Genomic DNA, 25,190 nt, shown 5'->3' on the forward strand with positions numbered 1-25,190 from the left:
AGTTGTATTAGCTATTTATTATAGTAACCATATTACTGTTATGTGTATTATTTGTTATGATAACTGACTACATTGTAATGTTTTAGGACGGTACACGAACATATGCTCAATTTGTGGAAAATTCTACAAAAACAGAAGTTCTCTGCTAAGGCACAGGAAATACGAATGTCAAAAGGAACCGTCTTTCAGGTGTTCGCACTGTGGATATAAGGCGAAACAGCACATAAATTTAAAAATACATATTCGAAACAAACATTTGCATGACACCTCTTGTGAAGAAAATGACAAAGCATGTGGAAAATGAATTGACCTTCCCGTGAAACATAGAATCATGTTTTGTTTGTCAATCAATTAATATATTTATGACCACATAGTATTAACTGCAAGAAAAATTTCAAGTAAACAGAATGACACAAATGGTGTGCATTTTGATATAATTTTCGATCATTTTGTACAAAAAAAATAATAAAAACTGAGATATATATTACTTAAGATGCATTTTATTTCTGAAATAATTCCTCAGATATAAAATAATTTCAAAAATTGTTCAGACATAGCCTGTTGTATTTCTACTTTTGGGCTTTTTAATTGAAACAGGATACATTTTAGGGCCCAGACCCTTCCAGTGCCCAGACTGTGGCAAATTTTACTCGTACAATAGCGGCCTGATTCAACACAGGAAGTACATGTGTGGAAAGGAGGCCCAATTCCAGTGTCCAATACAAACATGTTCTTACAAGTCCCAGTTGAGATCCAATCTGAGAAAGCACATAAAAGCCAAACACCACCAGAACCCAGAAATGGTCATGCGGGAAAGGAACACCAAGAAGTACGAGGAGACTAACAAGGACTGTTAGCAAGCCCAAATTATTGATTTTTTGAAGAAAGATTTGAGATAAAGAGAGTTGAAGTTTGGAAAAAGTAGTGTACGAAAGTTTACTTTAAGGACCTGAAATATACAAGGTGTTTTTAAAATCTGTGTACAACATAAAACCAGAGATTCCTTGGATCAAAATAAGTCAACTCGACCAATTTACTTACTTACAAATGTCGACTCCTACTGACATTGCCATAACCGTACATATATCTGGCCTTACGTTGTATTTTAAAGATATTAAAGAAAACTTTTGAACACTTTTTCTGCGTTTCTCAGTTTAATGCATTCTGTTACTAAATTACTAGGGTTTAATATGCTTTCCTTTGGAATTTTAATATTAACAGATCTCTCGTCAATGCCTAATAACGTGTTCGTTGATTAAAAGGTTTGTCTTATAAAGATTTAGTTTTTTTTTAATTAACAGTATCATCAGTTAAAACCTTTATTATTCTGCTTAATGCAATAATAGGTTAATAGGTCACTTCCAGCCAATTGGCAAAATGAAAATTACACACACACACACAACTGGCAAATTCATGATTGTCTTTGAGTTTCAATAACTTCCTTAGGGTTTATATTTCATTAAATAAATTCTGAATATAATTTTTTTGAAAACTGCTACTGTTACTCTGTTACATTTCAGAATTCAGACCATACCACTGCAATGATTGCGGTAAGAGATACACTTATCACAATGGTTTAGTCCAGCATCAGATGTACATGTGTGGAAAAGAACCCCAATTTCAATGTCCTTCTCAAACCTGTGGATATAGGTCTCAGCTGAAGTCAAATCTTAGGAGACATATAAAACGAAAACACGACGACCCTAATATTCTTAATATTTTTGATAGTATGACAAATCGAAAGGGACACGAGATTATTTAGAAATTTTCCAAAAATAGCTTAATTATAGAAAAAATAATCTGATTAATAGAATAAACAACGAATTTGAGTGTTAAGGTAAAGATTTTGATACATGTTCATTGCAGTAACTGTTACATTGTCAACTATTCTGAAACTGGATCTACTCTCCTAAAGAATTAAATTGAGTACTTACCTAATAGTGTAGGTAATTGTAAATATAAATTCCTATGTAATATATTCCAATGGGTAAGGCAAAAATTATCAGAAATATATATCAAATGTTGGGAAAATTGATGCATTTTTATTTATCTTGCTTCCTGACTTTCTTTTTACTTTAAATCACATTGTGCCAACACTGTCTTCAAAAAAATATCAAAATAAAATAAACTAGACTTGTTTTTGTGCATCTAGTATATTGTTGATCAAATAAGTGATACATATGCCTACCTAACTGACCTTAAAAAATGGTCTACAAAATTATCTATGGGCAAGCTTAAATAATGGCAGAATGGAACGAAATTACTAATATTTCTAGATTCACACCATTACTGAAAAAATATGTATATCTTGTTCTTTCCTACAAATTTCATCATTTCATTTTTTAGGGCGTATTCTGTACCACTGCTCTACTTGTGGAAGAGTGTATAAAGCGAAAAGGTCTTTATGGAGGCACATCAAATTCGAATGTCAGCAGGCCCCAAAATTTAAATGCCCTTTTTGTGAATACAGAGCCAAACAGAAGTCTACAGTAATATCGCACATTACAAACAGACATTCAGGGACAAAGACGATCAAACCTGAAAGTTATAGCCAACACTACAGCATCGAATGATGAATCTCTACAAAGTGTATTGTTTTTAAAGTCGTCAGAGTGCTGATTGCACTGGATATAGTGATTAAGTATTATATCTCTAGTTTAAAATGCTGTTTGTAATTTCTCAATAACGTTATTGTAACATCGTTTACTTTTTGTGAAAGACTGAAAAAGTATTTGGTAAACTATAATGTTAATGAGTCAAATTTGATTGAATTTCAGAGTATTTTGTGAACTATTAGAGATTTAAAGTAACTGACAGAACGTTCTCTGGATCGATTTTGAATACAAATTGGACTGTCAAATAAAAAAAAAAGATACCTGATTTATTTTAGAGTTACGTTAAAAAAAATTATAACTAGTAAAAACTGGTCTGCATGAACATTTGTACTTTTTTTAATTGGTAATTTATATTTATAATTTTCACACAGATGATGTCATATGTAAAACAAATATCTAACAAAACGCACTTTTAAAAATAAAAATTGACCTGATGTATATCATTGAAAAGACACATTTCATTCTCATAAACCCAGGCAACAACTTTCATTTAAACAAATATCAAATTTGCTAAAAAATGATGTTATCAATTTTATATATCTCTCATTAACTTTAAGACTGTTGAGTTTTCTTCTGTAGTAAGACCTGCTTTAATATTTTTAATTTTTAATTATTTATTATACCTAAATACGAAAGTGATTAAAAATATTACTTAATTACTGTTATTGATATGAAAATACATACATTAATTTGCAAAATACGATTTTCGTTCACTATTTCCATTGTCTCTGTAAGGTAGAATGTTCTTTTGTAGTCCTTTATATTCATTATTATTTTATTTTTAGAATGGAAGTGTGACGCTTGTGGAAGATCCTATAAGTACCACACGTCGCTATGGAGGCATAAAAAATACGAATGTGATAATTTCAGACCTTTTCAATGTGGTCTGTGCGACAAGTCATACAAGAGAAAGGATCATCTATTACGACATACGGACTACAAACATAAATACAAAACATATTGAGACCAAATTCAAATAAGGAAGTAACACGTATTAAATAAAAATGTAACAAATTATTTGGTTAATAGTAATAACTACCTAATCTAAGCATCTAAATTGTTTGTTATTGTAACTATTACACCCAGTTCATTTTGTAGGATTTAAATGTCGCACTTGTTGGAAAGTATATAGACACTCAAGGTCCCTGAGGAAGCACGAACGCTTTGAGTGTCAGAAAGAACCTCAGTTCTACTGTGGCCATTGTCCTTACAAAGCTAAATTAAAAGCAAATTTGAGAAAACATATCAAGGTGAAACACAGCAATGAAGATTGGTCGTAAGAGCAGTTTAGGAGTCGAATTGCTTTCAAATACTTCAGATATTTTAAAATATTAATGCCTTATTTATTCATTTTTTTGACATAATTAAATCTGCTTGCCTTTAGTATGCTGTTTAAAATTATGAATATTACATATTTCTAAAATCAGAGAAGTGTTGTTTTCTCCTAAATGGTAAATTTTTCAATAATCGAACTTTGTAGTATGTAAAAGTGTTTAGAAAAACTTAAAATCTTCAGTTCTTTCTGTAAAAACGTACCGAAAGTGGTTTTAAATTGACTTATTTATAACAAAGATATTAGCAAAAATATTAATATTGAAAATGATATTAGTTAAAATCATGCTTATTAAAAAAATCATGTCGGCAGCTAGTGTTGGGCGAGGCTTTAGGCCGCAGAATAAATATACCTAGCAGGTTAGTAGGTTACTCTCTGCCAGTAGGACAAAGCATAGTAAGTAATATAGAAAGTCATTTTACACAAAAAAGAAGTATTTATATTAGAACATACTCGTATCTGTCATTTTTGTGAGTGTACAAGGTGTTTGTTGTGCCATGTCCAAAGAAGCTTTGCAGTGTATAATTTATTACAATGTGTACTACTACTACTTACTATATAATATTATGTTCATTTTATAGAGTTTACTTGCGACACGTGTGGAAAAAAGTATAAACATTCAAGGTCTCTCAGAAAACACGAGCGCTTCGAGTGCCAAAAGGAACCTCAATTTAATTGCATCTACTGCTCCTACAAGGCCAAATTGAGGGGAAATTTGAGGAAACACCTCATGGTGAAACACCGGGAGGCTTGGTCAGCCAGGGGAATGGTTTACGTGAAGCTAAATGATGATTCAGAATTAACCGATTCGGAATGAGATAATATACATTGAATTCATGATGAAGGAAAAAAATCAATTTTACCTTTTTTGAGTCAATCAATTTACATTTTTGAATTAACATTCTTTGGTTGTATGCTGAAAAGTAAGAAACGATACATGAAAGTACCTATTCACTCATATTCATGTGTAATATCCTTTTAAGTAAAAATTGATTTAACATTAAAAGCTGAAGAAATAAAAATTTAAAAAAGCAAAAGTTAACATTTGTTTATCCAATTTATTCCTTTATGTGAATTCATTGTATATTTAAATAAGTAATAAAAACACAAATTAGTTATAGTCTAGGGAACCAAGGGTTTCCCCTGCGAATTCTTTCTGATAGAACCGATTGACTTTAAACTTGGACTGTAAGTAGAAAATAGCTCAAGAAACAAAAGTTATATAGTGCCGATGAGCGCTTTTCCCCAGGGGGTGGAAGCCACCCTTTCTAGGGGGTGAAAAATAAAATATTGAAAGTAACCCCGCAAATCGATAAAGCAATCAATTTTAAGCACAAAATATCCTATGAACATCTTGTCAATATTTTCTTAGTTATTGCTGATTGAAAACGTACATTTTTTATTAAAAAAAGACGTTTTTCAGTAGTTTTTCTCGAATAATTCGGAAAATAGACATTCTATGAAAAAGACATCACTAAGAAAATGAAGCTTATAGAAAAAGAAAAAGAGTGAGTTTTTTTCATTTATGTAGGTGCAATAGGTGCTGAGATAAGGCTGGTTGAAGATAATTTCATGTCCACCTGAAACTAAATTGGAAGCATTTAACGTAAAATAACTAAAGAAAATTCTGTTTTTCAAGAAAAATGCACAGAACATTTTTTAAAGTACTTTAAAATAAACTTGACTTTATGTCATTAGCATAAAAATTAACAGAGTTGTGATGAAAATAAAACTGTTAATTCGCTTTTTCGGAAAAAAAATCAGTACAAAAACTGATGAATTTTTTACGAGATTTAAAATATTAAAGGTAATTTACATGTGCCAACAATATATTACACAAGTTTAAGCGGTTTAGAATGCATATTTTGGAAAATATTACCTACGTTTTGATTGAAAAAAAATCCAAATTCCAAAAAATAATTTAATATTTAATTAATTTAATTCCATATTTTTCAAAATAACTTTAAAAACAAAAAGAAATGAAAAATATTCAAGAATACAAAATTTTAGATTTTCTTTCACAGATTATATTTTTTTTATTTCTGTAGGATAAAAATTAACAGAGATGTCGCTGCTAGATAGAAGTTTGCAGTTGAGGACGAAGATCATGTTTTTCAAACCCTTTAACCTCCAAAATCTCAAAAATAACGCCTTAAAAATTTTTACAGTACTTTTAGCTCTCGAAAATCGTTTTTGGATCGTCTTAATAGCTTTAAAATTAAAGAAGAAGAACAACTTTGGAGCATTTATAGGTATACATAATAAAATAATATAAATATATTTGAAAATTTGAAATTAAACTTTCTGCATTAAAAAATATTGCGAAATAATATTTTGAATATTGCATAAATTAAAGTAAATCGCGAGAAAGTTATTACGAAAAAAAAATTATTTTGAATTGTTAATTGTATTATGAACAGGAAAATAGTTTAAATTATCCTGTTTGTACTATCAAATCATTTCAAACTATTTTTTTTTAATATTTTGTTATTAGGGGTAGTTTTTTAAGGGTTGAAATATTGTAATAAATTATTTATAATACCATAAACTATTGAAAATATTTTAAGGCTAAAGAAGCTATTAATTTTATATTTTTATCATTAATGGTGTTTTTTAAAGGTTAAAACTTTATAAAAATAACGTAAATTATAACTCACAATATAAAACAATATTTATTATATACATTAAGATATGATTTTAATCTATATAACACCTATTTTTATATTTATATAGTTTTTATAAGGGGTGGTTTTCATCCCCTAAAAATAAGAAGCGCATATCAAGCATATATAACGTTTCATCTACAGGGTAAAATAAGCTTAATTCCAAATTTTCATAAAAAGTATTCGGAGGTTTTACCCTATTTTCCTCTTCGTTCCCTGGACTATTACAACTTCCTAATTTGTACTACAAAATTTTAATAATGAATATCAATAAATGTAAGTATATAGTTGTGTTTATTTAATTTTAATGAAATATGGTGACATGAAATATTATAAAACTAATTCGTTAATGACACAAGATAAATTTTTACGTCAAATATTATAGTCATTCTATAAAATAAAATTATTTAAATATTTCTTTATATCGCTAATGCTGTTACTGTTAATATTATTGTATGGTCTATGCATTTATTACTACATTTATTTTAGAGGAAATAAATATACATTTAGTTATGTCTCTCATTTATTTATTTTTTTTTCTTAAGCCTTGGTAATCATGAAAAAATCATTTAATCATTCAAAATATGAATACAGATATCGATACAATGTTTTTTTTTACTTAAATAGATGCAGTTTCTTACTTTAATTTGAAGCAGCTTATTCAGTACATTTGTTAGAGAATCTGAATTTATTCCAACAAAGTTATCTTTTCCAAATATCTTCGCATTTGTTCGTCTTAACCACTACATCGTTTTAGGTCGGCAAGGGCAAAGATTCTTTTGTCCGAGATGTAACTCATCCTATAAAATACGGCGGTCTTTAAGGCGTCACATGAATTACGAGTGTGGAGTAGAACCCAGCTTTCCATGCCAATATTGCAGCAAGAGATTCAAACACAAGGCTGACCTCAAAATCCACCTGGTTAGGAACAGGTGCAAGAAACAACCATGAGCGCTGTTGCAATAGATTTTGAAAAGTGATGCTGTCGTTAGAGAACAAGATTAATAAAAAATATATATTTTTTCATTTTTGTGTCTGTATAGTGTTGCTTTGTAAAATATACAGCTTACGAGTAAAAGTCCAAGTTCATGATCAAAATCGGTATTAATGTAATGTTTTACTTGCACAATTTTGCACTTATTGAAATGAAAGACAGCAAAATGGGTGAATCTAAAAAATTACTCAATCCAAGTTGTCGAATAATAAATAATAATAAAACTAAAAATTTGCTTTCATCACGTCAATCTTATAATAATTATCCTCACACTGTCGTAGTATTAGACTTGAATTCTCAAAAGGCGAATTCTATCAATGGAAAGAAAGAAATTTTGGTTGTGAACATTGTATCCAAATCTATAAAAGAATATATTCCTTTTTCGAAAATTGATGTCTCTCAAATCAGTTCTAGTTCTAGTGCCACTTTTGTTCCAATTGTACTTGAAGATGTAGAACTACCTCAACAGAACTGCACTACCGAAATCAGTGTCTTCAGTTGCTTGAACAAATTGGTTTTTATATTGCTGGGTATTCTGGCGTTCCTTTGCTTATTTTAAGTCACTGCCTGTAATATTTACAATGTGTCATCAAGGACCGGAAAGTCACAGGTCTTCAGAAATGTCAAAAAATCTTAATGGACAACCTGGCAACCAACCTTCGAAACTACCATGAAAGCGTGTGAAGGCTAGGTATTATTATTCTTCAACTAATTTGGAATGTTTGTTTAGAATAAAAAAAAAATACTTTCCTCTAAAGGAGCGTGATATCCTTAGGAATCAATGTGTTTTTTATCTAGAGGAACCATTTTCTAAAATTTCTTGCAATATTCTTGTGACGCTCTAATATATTAGCCAACAAGAAACAAAATGTATGCAATGCATATTTTAATAAATTTTTAATTATGCTATTATTTGTAGGCATTTATCCATGTGACAAGTGCGGGAAGACTTACATTTCAAAGGGTTCACGAAACTATCACATTAAGTATGATTGCGGCACCACAAAGAAATACCTTTGTACTATTTGTACTTACAAGTGTAAAAGGTCGTTTGTTCTTAAAAGACACATGAAATCTAAACATTCAAACGATACCTAAATCTATTTGAATGGGAGTACCTTCAACGGCATTGCTGAATGTATTGAAATGTCTGTAGTTTATTTTGATTAAATTATTTCAAAATAAACTGTTCTTTTTTTATTGTCAATGTTTGTACAGTCCCAGGTATTCAAAAGATAAGAGTTGGTGAGACTTAGGATTATAATTTCTGCAATGAAACAACTCTAGTTTGCCCTTTTTGCATACCAAATATTTTTTAATTTTGAAACATGTTACATATTCTACCACTTTCGTTTTACAAATTTATTTTTTTATGTTTTAACTTGAAGCACACAAACAGCTTAATTTGTTGATACGAGAAAATGTCCTAATGGGACTACCATTTGATTTGGCTCAATTTGGTTCAAGGAAAATTTGTATTAATAAAGAATGTTGTTATCTTCTTCTAAATGTCTTAATGTTATAGATAAATTATATCCTTATATCTATTCAAACTAAATTTTATTTTCAGAAAAATTCGACTATGTATGTGGGAACTGTGGAAGGACTTACCATAACAAGAAAAGCTTAGGGTCCCATTTAAGATTTGAATGCGGCAAGGAACCCAGATTTTTTTGCATGGAAATCGGCTGTCAGTACAGGTCAAAGAGGAAGGAGAACCTTTCTCGTCATTATATTCTGATTCACAAATTTCCCTCAAATAGGTGTAAACGATGTTGATATCCAAAATCAAAATAACCTAGCGAAATGCTTAGTTGAGTAGCCATGGTTATTAATAAATGATTGTGCAATTACTTTGTTCTAATTTTTATAATATGGTGAGAATAATTATTTAATTTTATGATTTTCTGAAATATGAAAAAAATATATTTTCTTCCATTTGAAAAGGGACTCGAATGAAAAAATTTCAGTCACCTTCACAAGACTGAATAAAGGTTCCAAAATGTCCTTTTCCTTCAACCATTTCTGGAACATCTCGTGTAATAAACTTGCAATGGGAAGAGAGGGATGAATTTAAAGTTGTCATATGAGCTCTAGACATAGAACTAAATAAAATTGTTTTTAGGATTGCGACCATACGTATGCTACAACTGCGGAAAAAGCTACATCCACAAGCAAAATCTGTGTGCCCATACAAAATATGAATGTGGCAAGGAACCACAATTTTTGTGCATGGAAATGGGCTGTCAGTACAAATCAAAAAGGAAGGAAAATCTTGCTCGCCACTACAACCTTATTCACATATTTCCAAAGAATAGATACAAAAAATTAGTATAAATACAACTGTGAAATTGTGAACAAAATTTTTAAACAGCAAATATAATATGAATAAGAAAATATATAGTTTTAAGGAAAATGAATCACTTTTACACTTTACACAATAAAATGTTCGAGTTTGGTTGTTATGTAAACGCTAATTAAATTAAAAATGCACTTACAACAAACTAGCATTTGATTTGAACATTTTATCTTCTAAATAACAAAAAGCTTCAGAATTAAGGACATGAATGAAGCTTTATTGTGATTTTTGTGTATTGGTATTACTTTAACTTTATAAGATACATAATTTGTAATATTTTAGGGAAACAGGGTATTTGTAGAGTTCGCTACAGTTGTCCCAATTGCATAAAATCGTACACGTTCAAGCAAAACTTAATGGCCCATCTGAAATTTGACTGTGGAAAAGAGCCCCAGTTCATCTGCACTTATCCCGGATGTCCGTACAAGTCGAAGAAGAAAGGCAATCTCCAAAGACACTGGATGTTACGTCATGGCAAAAGATGTCCCTACTTGTAACTTGAATGTCAACTTTTTCATGTTCCTTTTAGTTCTTGTTTATTTAAAGAAAGTGAATCACGCTAAACAGCGGTCAAGTAGGTAATAATAATAAATGTGCTAAATTAAAAAATAAAATATTTATTTGCATACAGTCTTTTCATATTTGCAAATATTTTTAGGTTAGGTACACTGAGAGTACGTGAGCTAGTAAATTCGTTGTAACCAAGTTATTTTGCACTGTTTTAATGGTACTTACCAAACTGTGCACTTAAAATAGACAATATATGCAGTACAGTTTTTTAGTTTGTACGATTCTTACTCACCGTTAAAACTGCACGAAATGACGGTAACGTATGGATCCCTTAGTCCGACTAGCACGAGGTACGTGTGTGACGTCATCATGACGTCACCGAAAAGGGACGACAGTCTAGCCGGCTAACGTGTTGATTGTGTTGAAGTGCCGTATAATTACTTCTAACGTATAATGCACGTTAGCACTATAAACCGGTGAATTGGTTCGAATTCGATTACATTTTGTGACGTGCAGTGTTTTTTATCTTGCAAAATGGTGCCAGTGACAAGTGACATGGATTTTGTGCATTTAGTTCATTTCTAAACGTAAACACTGGTGACATAACCTAATTGTTTTGATGGGTAGATCAAGGTCCGAGATGTGAAGGTTGTATCTATCAGGAAAATTTTCTTTATATGAAGTAAGTACCTAAGTAGGAATTAAGTCATTACCTACTAGATTTAGAGGGGAAAAAAGAAAAAATTGTTACCTGGATTTTTATAAGTGGGAATGGTAAAAGGGATTATAATAAATGTTAAAAAAAATCAACAGCGTAATCTAAAATTTTCGCAGTTCCGAATTTTGACGAAACTTGTTGGAAGTATACCTTTCTGTGTGTTAAATAACCACAATTTTTTTTAGATAAAAACGTCAAGAAGTTTCCGAGATATTAATTTTTTCCGATACGAAATATTTTTTTTCAAAAAAAGTTTTAAAAAAATCATCGTACAGAGTTCTGTCGGTGCTCATTTTTGCGTTTTGACATACCTTTTGGTAAAACAAACAAATTGTATAATCGCGATTCAAAAACATGCTCAAAAATGCAAAAAAAAAACAGAATAGCTGTTACAACAATGAGTTTTTCAGTAATTGTTGATAATTTGTTTAATTTTCAAGTCGAATAATTTTGTGTCGATTTTTCTGGTAATAAATTACGCCCTATTTGCTGTGCTGATTTAATAATATTTGACGGAGTTAGTGTGAATTCTTCCATCTCAAAAAATGTGTAGGTAGTTATTTTTAAGGATTTTAGTAGGAACAATATGGCGATTACTGGCTACCTTAGTTATTTACTTAATAACGCTCGTCTCATAGCAGCCACAGATAATAATATTAATATAATATAAAATAAATAGCTTTATTTGCTATTATGAAAATTAAAATTGATCGGCCGAAAAATGATGTGTTTAACTTGGCAGTAAAGTAGATTTAATACCTTGGCTGTTTTAATAGACCCGGCTGCGCCTCGGCTACTAAATACCCGCCGCGGTATTAAATCTTATACTTTACCACCTGTTTTAACAAATAGCTATTCTTTCGCAATGTTAATAATGTTTTCATTTATTTACTGACAGTTGATAGTCAAGTCAAGAGTGTATTGTTTGGGGGATTCTGAAAGATGAAGTAAACAAAGAGAGATCTAATTATTTATACTACCTACAGAGAAAACATTGAATGAAGTTAATCAAATAATCAATAAAGTGGGTAATAAGGCATTAAAAATATTTAGTAGTAAGTCTTATAGATTCAATGTCAAAGCACTGAATTTTTGACAGAGAACCCACGAATAGCAGAATATAAATCAAAACTGTCACGATAAAAGGTAAGTAAATGCAGATATTGTTTTATATACTGGATACACGTTAGAACAATGTCAATAATAAACGAATACTAAATATTAAACTATACTACAGACAAAATCTTCGAGATACACTGTCTAAGAGTTAGTATTACAATTTTTTAATTGCTATGTGCATATACTAGTATAAACCTCCACAGCATCTTCTCGAAGGTGGTCTATGGTCCCACACACCTCGACCCACCTGTTGATCAACATTTCACGTAAGGCTGTGCACTACTACAATGCTTCAAAATGCAAAATATTTATTACTAATTATTTTTTTCTGTTTTAGATGGAATTCGTCAATACGTCGAATCGAATAGAAAAAAATTATAGTAAACATTTAATTTCGACATAAATTTTTAGTTTGTTAAGCTTTATTATATTCTGCGTATTTTCCGTAACTTGATACAAATATATTAGAATGTATTTTTACTGTATTATTATTTGTATATGAAGTTAAATCGATTTGTAATACTAATAACTGATTTTTTTAGAGGAGAGGTGGATGTGTTCCAACTGCCCAAAAAGTTATAAACAGAAGCGAATCTTACTGAGGCACATGAGACACGAATGTGGAAAGGAACCTACGTTTAAATGTCCCTATGATAAGTGCCGATACGCTGGCAGAAGAAAGTCTAACTTGAAGCTGCATATAGCCAATATGCATACTTGCAGGAATTTTAAGATTTTGTAGTTGCCTGAAAATAATTTCTAAATTTGTAACAACAAACAAGGAAATAAAATTGTTCGTTAAATTCTATTGGAAATACATAATTTGTTAAACCTATACCGTAGGAACTTATTTTATTTTAACAACTTGAATTCAGAGAATTATAAAAAAAATAATCGACATTTCTATAATTATAAATATAAAAATCAATGTTAGTCTGTCTTATAGGTTATGTTCAACGCGTTACTGAAAAGTTTGAGTAATTTTCAGTAGGTGGCGCTATATTTGTTAAAATTTTAATTTAAACCTACAGCAATTAACGATACATTTTTAGGTAGTTACTAACAGTAGCTGCTTCCTCAAACTAATAAATTTCTACACCTCGAGCGAGTATATGTATAAACAGGAAATGTATCTAACTAATTTTTGTTTTTAGGATTAGGTTTTGACGGAAACAGGTACTTTTGTTTGAGGTGCAAGCGAAGCTACAAATATAAAAACCATTTGACCAGCCATCTTCAGTATGAATGTGGCAAGGAACCTCGATTTGAGTGTCAGTTCTGTCATAAGAGGTTCTACCAGAAGTATTTACTGAACGCTCATATCAAGAGCAGTGTTAGGTGTTCGTTGAAATTTAGGCTGGTAATCAGCGAGGTGGCCCTTTAACTAACGAAGAGGTTTCTACGTTAAAACTGGAATTTGATAAGAATGTTCTACATATAGATAGTAAAATGAATTAATTATATGGGCGAATTTACTATAATGAATTCAAGAATAATCAACGAAATCAACTTCCATATTTTCAAGTTAATTTAGGTATCTGCAATGTAATGCTTATTTACAATAAAGTATTATTTACGAAAATATATTTGTTGGCATTAATACTTCTCTTGTGGAAATATGTTAGTTTATCATGTTTTAAGAACCCCCTCAAGAAATCAGATCAAAAACAATTTTTTTAGAGGTCTCTCAACATTTTTAAAAATTTCCAAAATCGTCAAATATTAATTTTTTTGTCGTTATTTAATCATTTTCCAACTTGAAAAAATACTCGATTCTAAAAATTTCAAATCGATATTTTAATTTAATTTACAGGTAACTCATAATTATTTTAACTTTAAAAGTAATGTTGTAACGTAAATATCAACAAAATAATTTTATTTGATGAAAAGAATACAAATAAATCACGACTTAGTAAATTTCTCGAGGCAAAATTTACTACCGCACTGTGAATATCAAATATTTTTATATAAATATTCGTTTTTTTTTTTGGGCCATCCTAATACATAGGCATTTTCGAAACCGAGAGAGTTGCACGAAACCAAAATTTATACAAGATAATACAATGCGAAACATCGCCATAATGTTAAAAATGTTGTCACTGCCGTTCTTGGGGGTGAAAATATGAAAAATTTAGAATTATTCAAATTTCGTGGCTGAAAACGTACATTTTAGGATGACTTAAACAAAAACGATTTTTTTTTTCGTGTCGTGAAAATATGTTACTTTATCATGTTTTAAGAGCCCCCTCAAGTCATGTCAAAAAAAAATTTTTTAAAGGTCGCTCAAGATTTTTTAAAAAAATTCCAAAATATTTATTTCTCGTTATTTTATCATTTTGTAGGTTGAAAAAAATCTCGATTCTGAAAATTTCAAATTGATATTTTTATTTCTAAAGGTCACTCATAATTATTTTAGCTTTCAAAGTAGTGTACCTATGTTTTCTAGCGACTTCTAAAAATAAATTTCAACGAAGTAATAATTTTTATTGAATGTTATATATCATCAAAGGTCATAATTATCAATTTTATTAATAGCAGATACCTTTTAAACATTTTTTCTACAACTGAACATCGAATATTTAAAAAAATTTTCTTCGACATTGAGGTTGGGGCGCTCCCTTAGCATTAAGAAAAAAGATTTTTTTGTATACTAATTGTTTTTCTATTACCATTATATCAAAATTACTGCACACCGTGACATTTTAACATTTGTGAAGACATTTGCAAACAAGATAAAACTGAAGCTACATACCTTTGAATACAATCTACAATCTCTCTAGCTATTTTTTGTAATTAAAAAAACTTTTTTTATTAATTTGTTTCAGTGACACCCTGTATAATGTCGAATTTATTTATTTCGTGTGCTCCCAGTTATTCCTTACGAATATAGGATAACCCAGGGGTTTTAATTTATAAATTGTTTAGACGTTAATTACTCTTTATTTCAGGTATTCAAAGATGGCCCTGTGTTAGATGTGGAAAACCTTATAAATCTAAAAAGGGCATGGTGGCACATTTAAGGTTCTCGTGCGAGAAAAAGAAAAGTTTTTTCTGCGATTTGTGCGACGCATCATATTTCTATAAAAAAAATTTGAAAATTCACACATTGCGATGCCATGCTGGTCTGTACCATTTTTGACTTCCCCCCAAAGATTTCCTAGGGCATATTAGTAGGTTAAAATAAAATCTAAAGTGTATACCAAAGATTGTGCCAACGATTTTATAATTTATTACTTTATTACTATGTAAATAGTGTATGTTTGTGGTCGTGATATAATAATTTAAATGTTTTGTATTAATATTTGAATGTTTCATTGTCTAGGAAATTTACTTTTATTTTTCTTGGTGGAATTTAGTTAGAATTTTTTATCAAGAAAAAAATTAATTGGTTAGCCAACTCCTGTATTTGCAAAAGAAAATTTTTCAAGCTATAAGCTCTACAATTATATTGCTCAATTATGAATAGTACATAAACTAATGCAAACAATTAAAGGGTCAAAAGAATTTCCGAAATTTTCCGTGATTTTTGACAGACTGTATTTAGGTGAAAAATGGTCGTATCAGGAATTAAAGAAAAGCATTTTGAAGCTCTAAGATTCTAATTTTTAGATCTTTCAGTCGAAATTTTTTAAGAGCTACCTACGGTTATCATGCAATTCTAAGAAATAGCGCTCCAAAAAAATTTTGGAATTTTTTTTTTTCAGCTAAGCCATTGCATGTACCAGGTAGCTTGTTTATTCAGCTTCAATTTCCTTTTTTTTAATTTCGATACGACCATTTTTCATCGAAATATCAAAAAGGATCCTTTTGTCTTCAATTATCGATATCTCGGACACAAATGGTCGTACAGAGAATTGAAGGACAGTTTCGAAAACTGGAATAAATTTCCTATAACATGCTGTAGCAACTTTTCGGAAATTTTTTTTTCCTCTTACACGAATTTTAATAAGAAAAGAAGGGTAATTTATGGTTTTTTAGAAAATTGGTTAAATTACAAATATTCACGAAATGACTAATGTTAAGCATAAATTTTACACTTCGATATACCCAAAAGAACCCTAGGAAGTTTCATCTAGATCTAGCGAACCGTTTCTAAAAATTTTTGAAGTTTTCTCACATTTTTACCGCAAATTACGTTTAAATTGATGAAAAAAATTTTTTTGAAATTTTTATTTTTTTTGTTTTTTTTAAAAACCTGCCGGAAGGTGAAAAATTTGTGCGTTCTGCATAATGTAGAAGGATCAAAATAATTTCAACTTTGCAACTGTACGTTTGTAGTTCTAATTATAAATGTAGATTCATTTATTGCTTTAGTTTTAGGTAATCATTCCTGCCGGATATGCAGAAAAGTGTACAGACACCGCCAGACTCTGTACAACCACTTGCGTTTTGAATGCGGAAAGGAACCGATGTTTAGATGTGACTATTGTCCTTACCGAGGGAAGAGGAAAACGCATCTCAAGGTGCACATGCAGAAAGTGCATTACATATTTTAGTAATCCATATTTGAGTACAATTGAACATTACAGTAATTTTGTACACAGAAAAGTAATTTATGTTCAGCACGTGGTTAGTGAACAAACACAGCAGTTATAAAATGTTTATTTCTTACAAATTATCGAAATCATTGATTTTGAATTATAATTGTGGACAAGCTAGATATTCTTTTGTTTTCATTAGTATCAATTCCAATCAGTTCCAATTGGTTATTTGATATTTATTGGTTTTCCCGTAAGTGCTTTTAATAACCTTTATGGATATTTAGTGCCATTATCCCTTCATTCTTTCATCTAACTAAATCCATATACGTACTATTAATTGTGAGTAATCTTTTGTATTCAGCTTATATCTTATCGACTACAGTTTTTTTACATTTTTAATTATCGAAGAATCCATGAGACGTTCTACATTAAACCTAACCTAACCTTTAGTATCTGTCAGAAAATGTAAAAAAGCAATAATAAAAAAAGAATTTAGTACACATATGTCATAAAAATATGTTTTAGGTGGTTTTATATGTGAGAATTGCAACAGGTCGTATCGGCACAAGCGGTCGTTGTCCCGACACTTACAGCTTGAATGTAACCAAGAACCAAAATTTTTGTGTCCGTTCGAGGGTTGCGGATACAAGGCCTATCAAAAGTCGAGTCTGCAGAGACATATGGCTGTAAGACACTAACAGTTAAAGTTCTATTTTTAAGGTATCTGTATATAATAATTTGGTGACCAATTTCTAAAAACTGAAAATAAAACAATAAATCTTAATATGTTTTTTATATCAAGAAAATAGTGACGATAAAAAGTACCAGATTTTTTAGTTTTGTGTAAGGGATATTTGTGAGTGAAACAGCAAATTATGTAGGGCGTTACATGCAAAGAATTAATATAATTTCAACACTTTTATTTTATTATTCCACATAAGTATATTATAAAAGTAGTAGTAGCCTTGATACCTATAAATAATTTATATCGAGAGAAAGTTCATTTTGCTTCGTAACATGACAATGATCTATATTTGGCCACACCCAAGTCTTCATTAATTATAAGTCAGTATATATACTTCTTTAACATTTTGACCTATCAATTTATTATTATTATTAATTTAAGGCGAATAATTTTCGATCTATCCATTTAATTTTTTATTTAATATTGATAATGTTGATTTTTATTGGAGTGATTGTTTGTCACAGGTACTTTATTCCTTAATTTTTATTTGTAACAGCCTTTTTAGCGCTTCTAACTGATGTTACTTCAGTAAAGAATAACGGTCATGTTATGTGGTGCTATACACATTCTCTTCAAATGGGGCCACACTATTTTTAGACAGACCCAAGAACTGGATTACTGAATTGAGAGTAGACTGATTATCGCATTGGTTTAAATAATTAATTTTTTGCAGGGGGCAAGTCGGACAAAGTAGACCATTCTATGGTACCTTATTTAAACATTTTATAGAAGTTATCAGGGGGCGTAGCTCAGATGGTAGAGCGCTCGCTTAGCATGCGAGAGGTACCGGGATCGATGCCCGGCGCCTCCACTATTTTTTTTAATATTCTATCGACAAGAAAGTCTAAAAGGTTCTATTGAATGTCAACCCAAAATAAAATTAGCAGCAATTGTTGTTTGTAACTTTTTACCTTCTTAATGTTGGAGAATCATTTATTTTGTATTATTTCATTCTTGTATATTTTTAGGGTTGCCTCAAATTTCCTTAAATATGAATTTATACAAACATTTTTTCTTCATTAAGTTATGTGTTCTTTTTTCTCTTTTTTAAAATACAGATGACAAGACGTTGTTATTCTTTCAGATGCGTATAGCTCCATTGCTATTTATTTTACAAAACAAAAATAAATTTACAAAGTTTCAAGTTTTTGCAGTGTGATCAATTTGTTCATGTACACTTTCGTTTTCAAGTTATAACATAAACTTCAAGTTTTTTAATGTAAACCATAGTTAGCTATGAGCTAGAAAAAAAAGTCTTTTTTTATGCTTTCCAACGATATAATATTCAGAATTGTTATTAAAAGAAATGGGAAAACTGCTGCTTTTAACTTTTCAGTTTCTCATTAAGGATCATAAAACTGCACATCTTTCCTCATTTTAGGCTTTTTTGTGTCTCTGCCACTTTGCCCGGTCCTACACAAAACGTCAAAAAAAAACTCACCCTGTATATAGTGTGTGTTCATATCAGCAATATTTAGAAACTCCCTTAAGTGTCGAATTTTTAAAATATATTTTATTGAGAGTGAAATAATACATAAAATAGAAAATACGAGAATGATAAGATACCGATGAATAAATAAATATTATAGAAAATTGATACCTGTATTCCATAACCAAATAGATATTATGAGAACATACACATGATATTGTACATTCAATTTATTGATTTGTCTTCGACAGGTGCACTTATTATTTCTTATGTGTGAAAGTACCTATTCTATGGTATTTTTTTAGACAATTTATAAATGATCACAGGGGGCGTAGCTCAGATGGTAGAGCGCTCGCTTAGCATGCGAGAGGTACCGGGATCGATGCCCGGCGCCTCCACTTTTTTGCTATAATCTTTTTTTTTTTAATATTCTATCGCCTCCAATTTTTTAATATTTTTTTAAATATTGTAAATGTCTAAAGAATTTTATTGATTTTGTCGACCCTAAAGAAAATTTGCTATTACCTTCTTAACATTACAGAATAATTTTTTATACTTCTGTATTTTAAGGGATGTTTTGAATTTCCTCAAATAAGTGCTTCTACCAGACATCTTTCTATTTTTAAGTTATGTGTTCTGTTTTCTTTTCTGTGAGAACAGTAAATTCTAAAGAAAAATAAGATGATGTTTTGCAGGCGATATGACTTTTGTGACCACTGCATTGCGTTGCACCTGATCAAGGAATCAAATCAAACTTACCAAACTTTATGTTTTTTGGGGATGCTCTTTCATGTGGTGCCCACATAAAATTAAAAAAAAAATCATTCAGATCACGAAAATCGACTTCCAAGTTGAAAATCACCGCAATTTTCTCCTATTTCAATCTTTATACTGTTTCATTCGTAGAATATAACAATTTAATTTTTAAAGTAACAATTCTCTTAATACACCATATGCGGCAAAACTAGAATATATAATAAAAATATAAACAATATTGTATGTGCAATTTTAACTATTTAGTTGTACAAAGTAGACCATTCTGTGGTATTTTATTTAAACATTTTATAAAAGTTAACAGGGGGCGTAGCTCAGATGGTAGAGCGCTCGCTTAGCATGCGAGAGGTACCGGGATCGATACCCGGCGCCTCCACCTTTTTTTAAAAGAAATATTGGTTGAAAATATCGCTACCTTTTTAGGGTTCGATATAAATGCTCTCCAAAAATTAATAATGACTTTTATTACGACTTAGTACGTACTCATCTTTACAACCTACAAAAATATTGCAGGAGAAAATATATCTTGAAAATCCACACAGTTGTAGAGCAAATGTGTCTAGCTACAAATTGTAGGGTAATTCTTTCACAATAAACTGTAAAAATAATCAGAACTTAAATGTCGTAATTTCGTATTTTTAAGCAATATTGTACGCCAGTTAGACACATCTCGTAGCTGTTCTCATCTGTGCCAGAATGTTCACAATTTGGTCGAATTTGGTAATGTAAAGGCGTTTAATTAATCTTTTTACGAGTGTTAACAGGGGGCGTAGCTCATACGGTAGAGCGCTCGCTTTGCATGCGAGAGGTACCGGGATCGATGCCCGGCGCCTCCACTTTTTTTATCATATCTTCGTCAATTCGAGACAATCACAATTGTTACCTTATCATTTTAGCTCAAATAACCTTCTATAAAAAACTTAATTTAATTCGAATCTTATACAAAATTCAATACGTTCAATTTAACGATTATTACATACAGGGTATCTCAAAGCGAACGGGCCATATTTCAAGGATAGTTTTCAGGGTGAAAAAAGAGTTGTTTTTTTATGTGTTATGGTACTACAATATTTAATTCTGTAATGAAACTTCTTTAGTACTTTTATTTTTTGCACAACAATACCGAATTAAAGCAGAAAACACCTTATTAATGATTTATTATAAAATTTTTCAAGGTAATTGGTAAATTACGAAGAATGATAGCGACAACGTTGCACTGTCTTAATTTTAAAGGTAAATGCCAATACGTTTATTTGTGATGTAAGCAGGTACCAGTATTAAAGCAGAGTGAAAGCAGATAAATTAATTTATATGTTTCATTCTAGTATTGCCTTGACAAAATTGCGGTTCTTTAACATTGTTGTAAATGTTATCAGGGGGCGTAGCTCAGATGGTAGAGCGCTCGCTTAGCATGCGAGAGGTACCGGGATCGATGCCCGGCGCCTCCAATTTTTTGTGGTAGTGAATTATAAGTACTAGGTAGAATAAAAGTTCAATATCAAAAGATTTTTTAATGTCTTCAGCCCAACAATACAAGACTAAAACTTAGTACAAATTCTTAACACAGGACGTGTTAATAAACGGATGTGTTGTAGAAATGAACTTAAGAGGGCTCTATATCAAATAGGCAACCAGCAATACATTTTTATAGATTTTATTACACAGTTTGTCTAAATATGAACAAATGCTGCTTATTTGTTATCATACTTATCTCACTTGATAAGTGGACAAGTTAGTAATGTGTTCTTAAATATTTTTAATCTAACCGTGATGCATATTTTATTGTTTGATTTAGTTGCATGTAATTTTAGTTGTGTATCCATGTAATATGTATTGTATGGTATACAAGTGACACATCTTGTTGAAATTGTCACGAAGAAAATAAACTGCTTCAACAGGGGGCGTAGCTCAGATGGTAGAGCGCTCGCTTAGCATGCGAGAGGTACCGGGATCGATGCCCGGCGCCTCCATCAAATATTTTGTTACATTTTTTTTCCCTGGATGTCCTAAACTTTTCTAATAGATTTAACTACTATTTTATTACTTTCTTGCATGATCCTCCTCAGTCCCGTAATACATTCTTGTTGGATTAATTTCATAGAAATCTAAATTATCTTATCGACATAACCCACACTGGATGATTTTCAAAGATCTTAGTATTTATATTTTATTTTACACTTAACATTTTTCAGACGTTTATCATTGCGAAATTTGTTCTAAATCCTATAAGACATATCCATCCCTGTGGAGGCACAAGCAGTACAATTGTGGAAGTGACAAGTTGTTCAAGTGTATCTATTGTGACAAATGCTACAGAGTAAAGTACGAAATAAAGGAACATGTGAAACGTAGACACCCTGATAAGTTCGAGCAATTCAAGTCCGAGTACAAGCAACATTACAGTTTCAAATATTAATTGTTATATGATCAACATATCCATGTGTAGGCTTGGCCAAATTCATTTTGTTTCAGATAAATAACATATTTACCAGACCCCTAAGTAAAATTTTTGTACAGAAGGCCCTACTATTAAGGCCTCAACGAACTCTTTCCCTGATCTGCGCATCTCTCGAACAAGTTGAATTTAGTCAAGCTGTTTACTTTTTCCATGTGGGTTTCATTTTACAATTTTTAAATTTTTCTTAGGATAAGTGATTCACATTATTTATATTTACATACATCCTAACTGTATATTTCTTAAACTTAGATCTTTAGTCAGGATCGAAATATGATTGAGAATTGATTGTTACAAAACAGAAAAATATGTACGTGTCATTACTACACAACTGAGTGTTTGTAGAGTTATATTATAACGAACATACATATGTGTTAAGTTTTGTGTACCAGGTAGTAATATACTCATTATATTAATATTGTTGCTTTATTCATTTTTAACGTGTTAAAAGAGTAAGAATAATTTTCTTGAAATCGGTTGGGATTCCGAAATAACTTTATTTAGACAAAGTACCATTATTTTTTGCTGTTCTATCATCTCCCGAAGTCTGGTAGATTAAAAATGGGACACCACCTAGATACATTCAAGTAACATTTCGGACATACCTAATCCCAACTCATCACTGTCAAATATTTCTAACATCAAATATAGGAATGATAGTTGAATGTATAATAACCTCATGTTGAAGATTCACATAATCTAAATTGTCTTATTTTCAGAAGGTGTAAAGAAATTTACTTGTCATATCTGTAAAAAGAAGTACCAACACAGGTGTACTCTTTTGAGACATTTAAAAATCGAGTGCGAAAATGTTGGATCAGAAGTATGTCAGTATTGCAGAAGAGTTTTCAAACATCGCCACAATCTCCAAAGACACATTGCAACCCAACATATAAAAATTGCACAGCAAATTTATCTGTAAGAGAAATCGTCTATATTTCGTTATAAAAAAATATAATTTAATTACTTAGGTATTGTTTACGATTTATTTTTATAAAAAAAATTAAAATTTCGAAAATAGCCACGTCAATAAACTTTTAAAGTACATATTATTGTAATACATCTAACCATTAGTAATATAACAAGCCTTCAAATAGCGGAGTGTTAACTTTTATTGTTGTTCTGAGATGTTATTTATTATATATTATATATTTAGTATTTTTCAGTTTAATTTTCCCTCATATTCATTCCACAATTCGCCAATTGCTCAACTCTTTTAATTTTCCCTGTTGTCTCGTATATTTGCTTTTTATCTACATTGTTATTTAACATGTTATTGCATTTTGTTGTCTTTTACCATTCATTCTGTGTCGTGTTTGCTTTTTTCAGAAGATACAAACGATAAATACTAATAAAGAATGTTTCAGGTCAAGCTTACTTTAAATGTCTACAGTGTTTCAAAAGTTACAAACACAGAACCAATTTAGTTAGACATCGCAGACTGGAGTGTAACAAAGCACCTTCGTATCATTGCCCGGTTTGTAACCTTTTGTTTAAGCACAAGCACCATCTTCAGAAACATCAAGAAAGACAACACAGCGTCCAAAACTGATTTTTCTGGTTCGACAGGGTTCAGGATTAAAAATGACGTAGTAATACTGCTAAAGCAGGAGTTGTAACATGTAACTTTTTTTTGTTAAATTGCTGTATTAATATGTTAAAATTATACTGGTAAAGAATACTTCAAGAGTAGCTTCTTTGGGGGAAATAAACTAATTTAATCGATTGCCCAAGCACAATTCGTTTCCTTGAAAAGTTGTGATTGTTTAGAGAAGTTTCTTTAGATATATTTTTAAGATCTTAAGCGTAGATGTTACTAAGAACATCTTAAACAATATTTTGTGTTATTTTGGCTATATTCATTTTGTTGGTAGAGATTTTAAATTCATGTTTTTTGAATTGCCATTTGTATTGTAAAAACACACACTTTTTGTATATCTCTAAAATGCATAATTTTTTAGGAAAAAATATGTTTTTATACTACAAACAGTTGAGAATATAAAAAATCTCACTACTTTTTGCTATATTTTCTATGATTTACTGAATAGCCTACATTCGATTTACGTCTTCCTTTTACTTTTTTTCTTCCACTTTCCTTCCTTATTTTTTGTTTGTTTTTATTTTAAGTTAAACCGTTTTCAGGTCCATTTATCTGTCCCGATTGCAACAAAAATTATGCAACTAAATCAACCTTAGCGAGACATATGAAATATGAATGTTCCAAGCAACCCAGGTTCGGTTGTGGATTATGTTTCTACCGGGCATATCAAAAGACTCACGTTGTCAGCCATCTCATGAGAAAACACTCGATTCAATGCAGATCGGAAGTGATTGAGAAAATTGTTATGTTTAACGAATCAGCTCAATTAGATGAAGAATACTACTCGATTTGATACATTTTCTACATTGGTGATTTGATTTGGATACGTAGTTTCTTGTTGAATTTTCAAAATACTAAAAAAAATTATTGTTGAAAGAATTAAAGTTTCAAGTTGGACACCTTATAACCCCAAAAGTAATTAGACAATAATTCGCAATTAATTAAAATTGTTTAAATGCTATAAGAATTTTCAAATGTAATTATATGGAAGCGTAAGTATAAGTAAAGGTATAACAGAATCAAAATAACGTTTTAATCCAGCAAATTTTGTCTTCAGCGTTAAAAACTTAACATTTAAATTTTCGAATGTGAAATATATCCTGAGACAACATGGGCTATTGATTATATCCAAAAAAACAGGGAACTATGACGTTCAAGCAATTTTATTGCATGAATCGTTCAAAGAGTCATTTTAGATGAAAAAACCACGCAGTGCTATTAAATTAGAGGATTGATGTTGAAGATAGGGGTGAAAATGCACTTTTGCAGTTTTTTAAATATAACACGAAAACGAAGCAAAGTTTCGGTATAGTTCATAGGAAAAATTTTGTAGAGAATTGAATTTGCCATCGTAATGGCTTATTTAAAAAATTGAATAGAAAAATTTTATGCAAA

At 30.4% G+C, this 25,190-nt stretch overlaps 1 protein-coding gene and 6 non-coding genes across 7 annotated transcripts; all 7 read left to right on the top strand.

Annotated features, from left to right (window-relative positions):
* Nucleotides 1-609: 609 nt before the first annotated feature.
* On the top strand, nt 610-23,893 carry LOC108913232 (zinc finger E-box-binding homeobox protein zag-1-like; the record flags this gene model as incomplete). The annotated part of the gene is made up of 4 exons (XM_018718752.1): nt 610-852; nt 7,369-7,560; nt 7,887-8,135; nt 23,563-23,893. Coding segments are annotated over 4 exons (869 nt in total), but the record flags the coding sequence as incomplete, so codon positions are not given.
* On the top strand, nt 18,276-18,348 carry Trnaa-agc. The gene has a single exon. It is a non-coding gene; the product is annotated as a tRNA-Ala (tRNA).
* Nucleotides 19,292-19,364, top strand: Trnaa-agc. Its single transcript has one exon. It is a non-coding gene; the product is annotated as a tRNA-Ala (tRNA).
* Trnaa-agc lies at nt 20,044-20,116 on the top strand. Its single transcript has one exon. It is a non-coding gene; the product is annotated as a tRNA-Ala (tRNA).
* Nucleotides 20,504-20,576, top strand: Trnaa-ugc. The gene has a single exon. It is a non-coding gene; the product is annotated as a tRNA-Ala (tRNA).
* Trnaa-agc lies at nt 21,116-21,188 on the top strand. Its single transcript has one exon. It is a non-coding gene; the product is annotated as a tRNA-Ala (tRNA).
* Nucleotides 21,638-21,710, top strand: Trnaa-agc. Its single transcript has one exon. It is a non-coding gene; the product is annotated as a tRNA-Ala (tRNA).
* Nucleotides 23,894-25,190: the final 1,297 nt, after the last annotated feature.

This window comes from Anoplophora glabripennis, unplaced genomic scaffold, assembly GCF_000390285.2.
Source record: "Anoplophora glabripennis isolate ALB-LARVAE unplaced genomic scaffold, Agla_2.0 scaffold333, whole genome shotgun sequence".
Taxonomy (NCBI): domain Eukaryota; kingdom Metazoa; phylum Arthropoda; class Insecta; order Coleoptera; family Cerambycidae; genus Anoplophora; species Anoplophora glabripennis.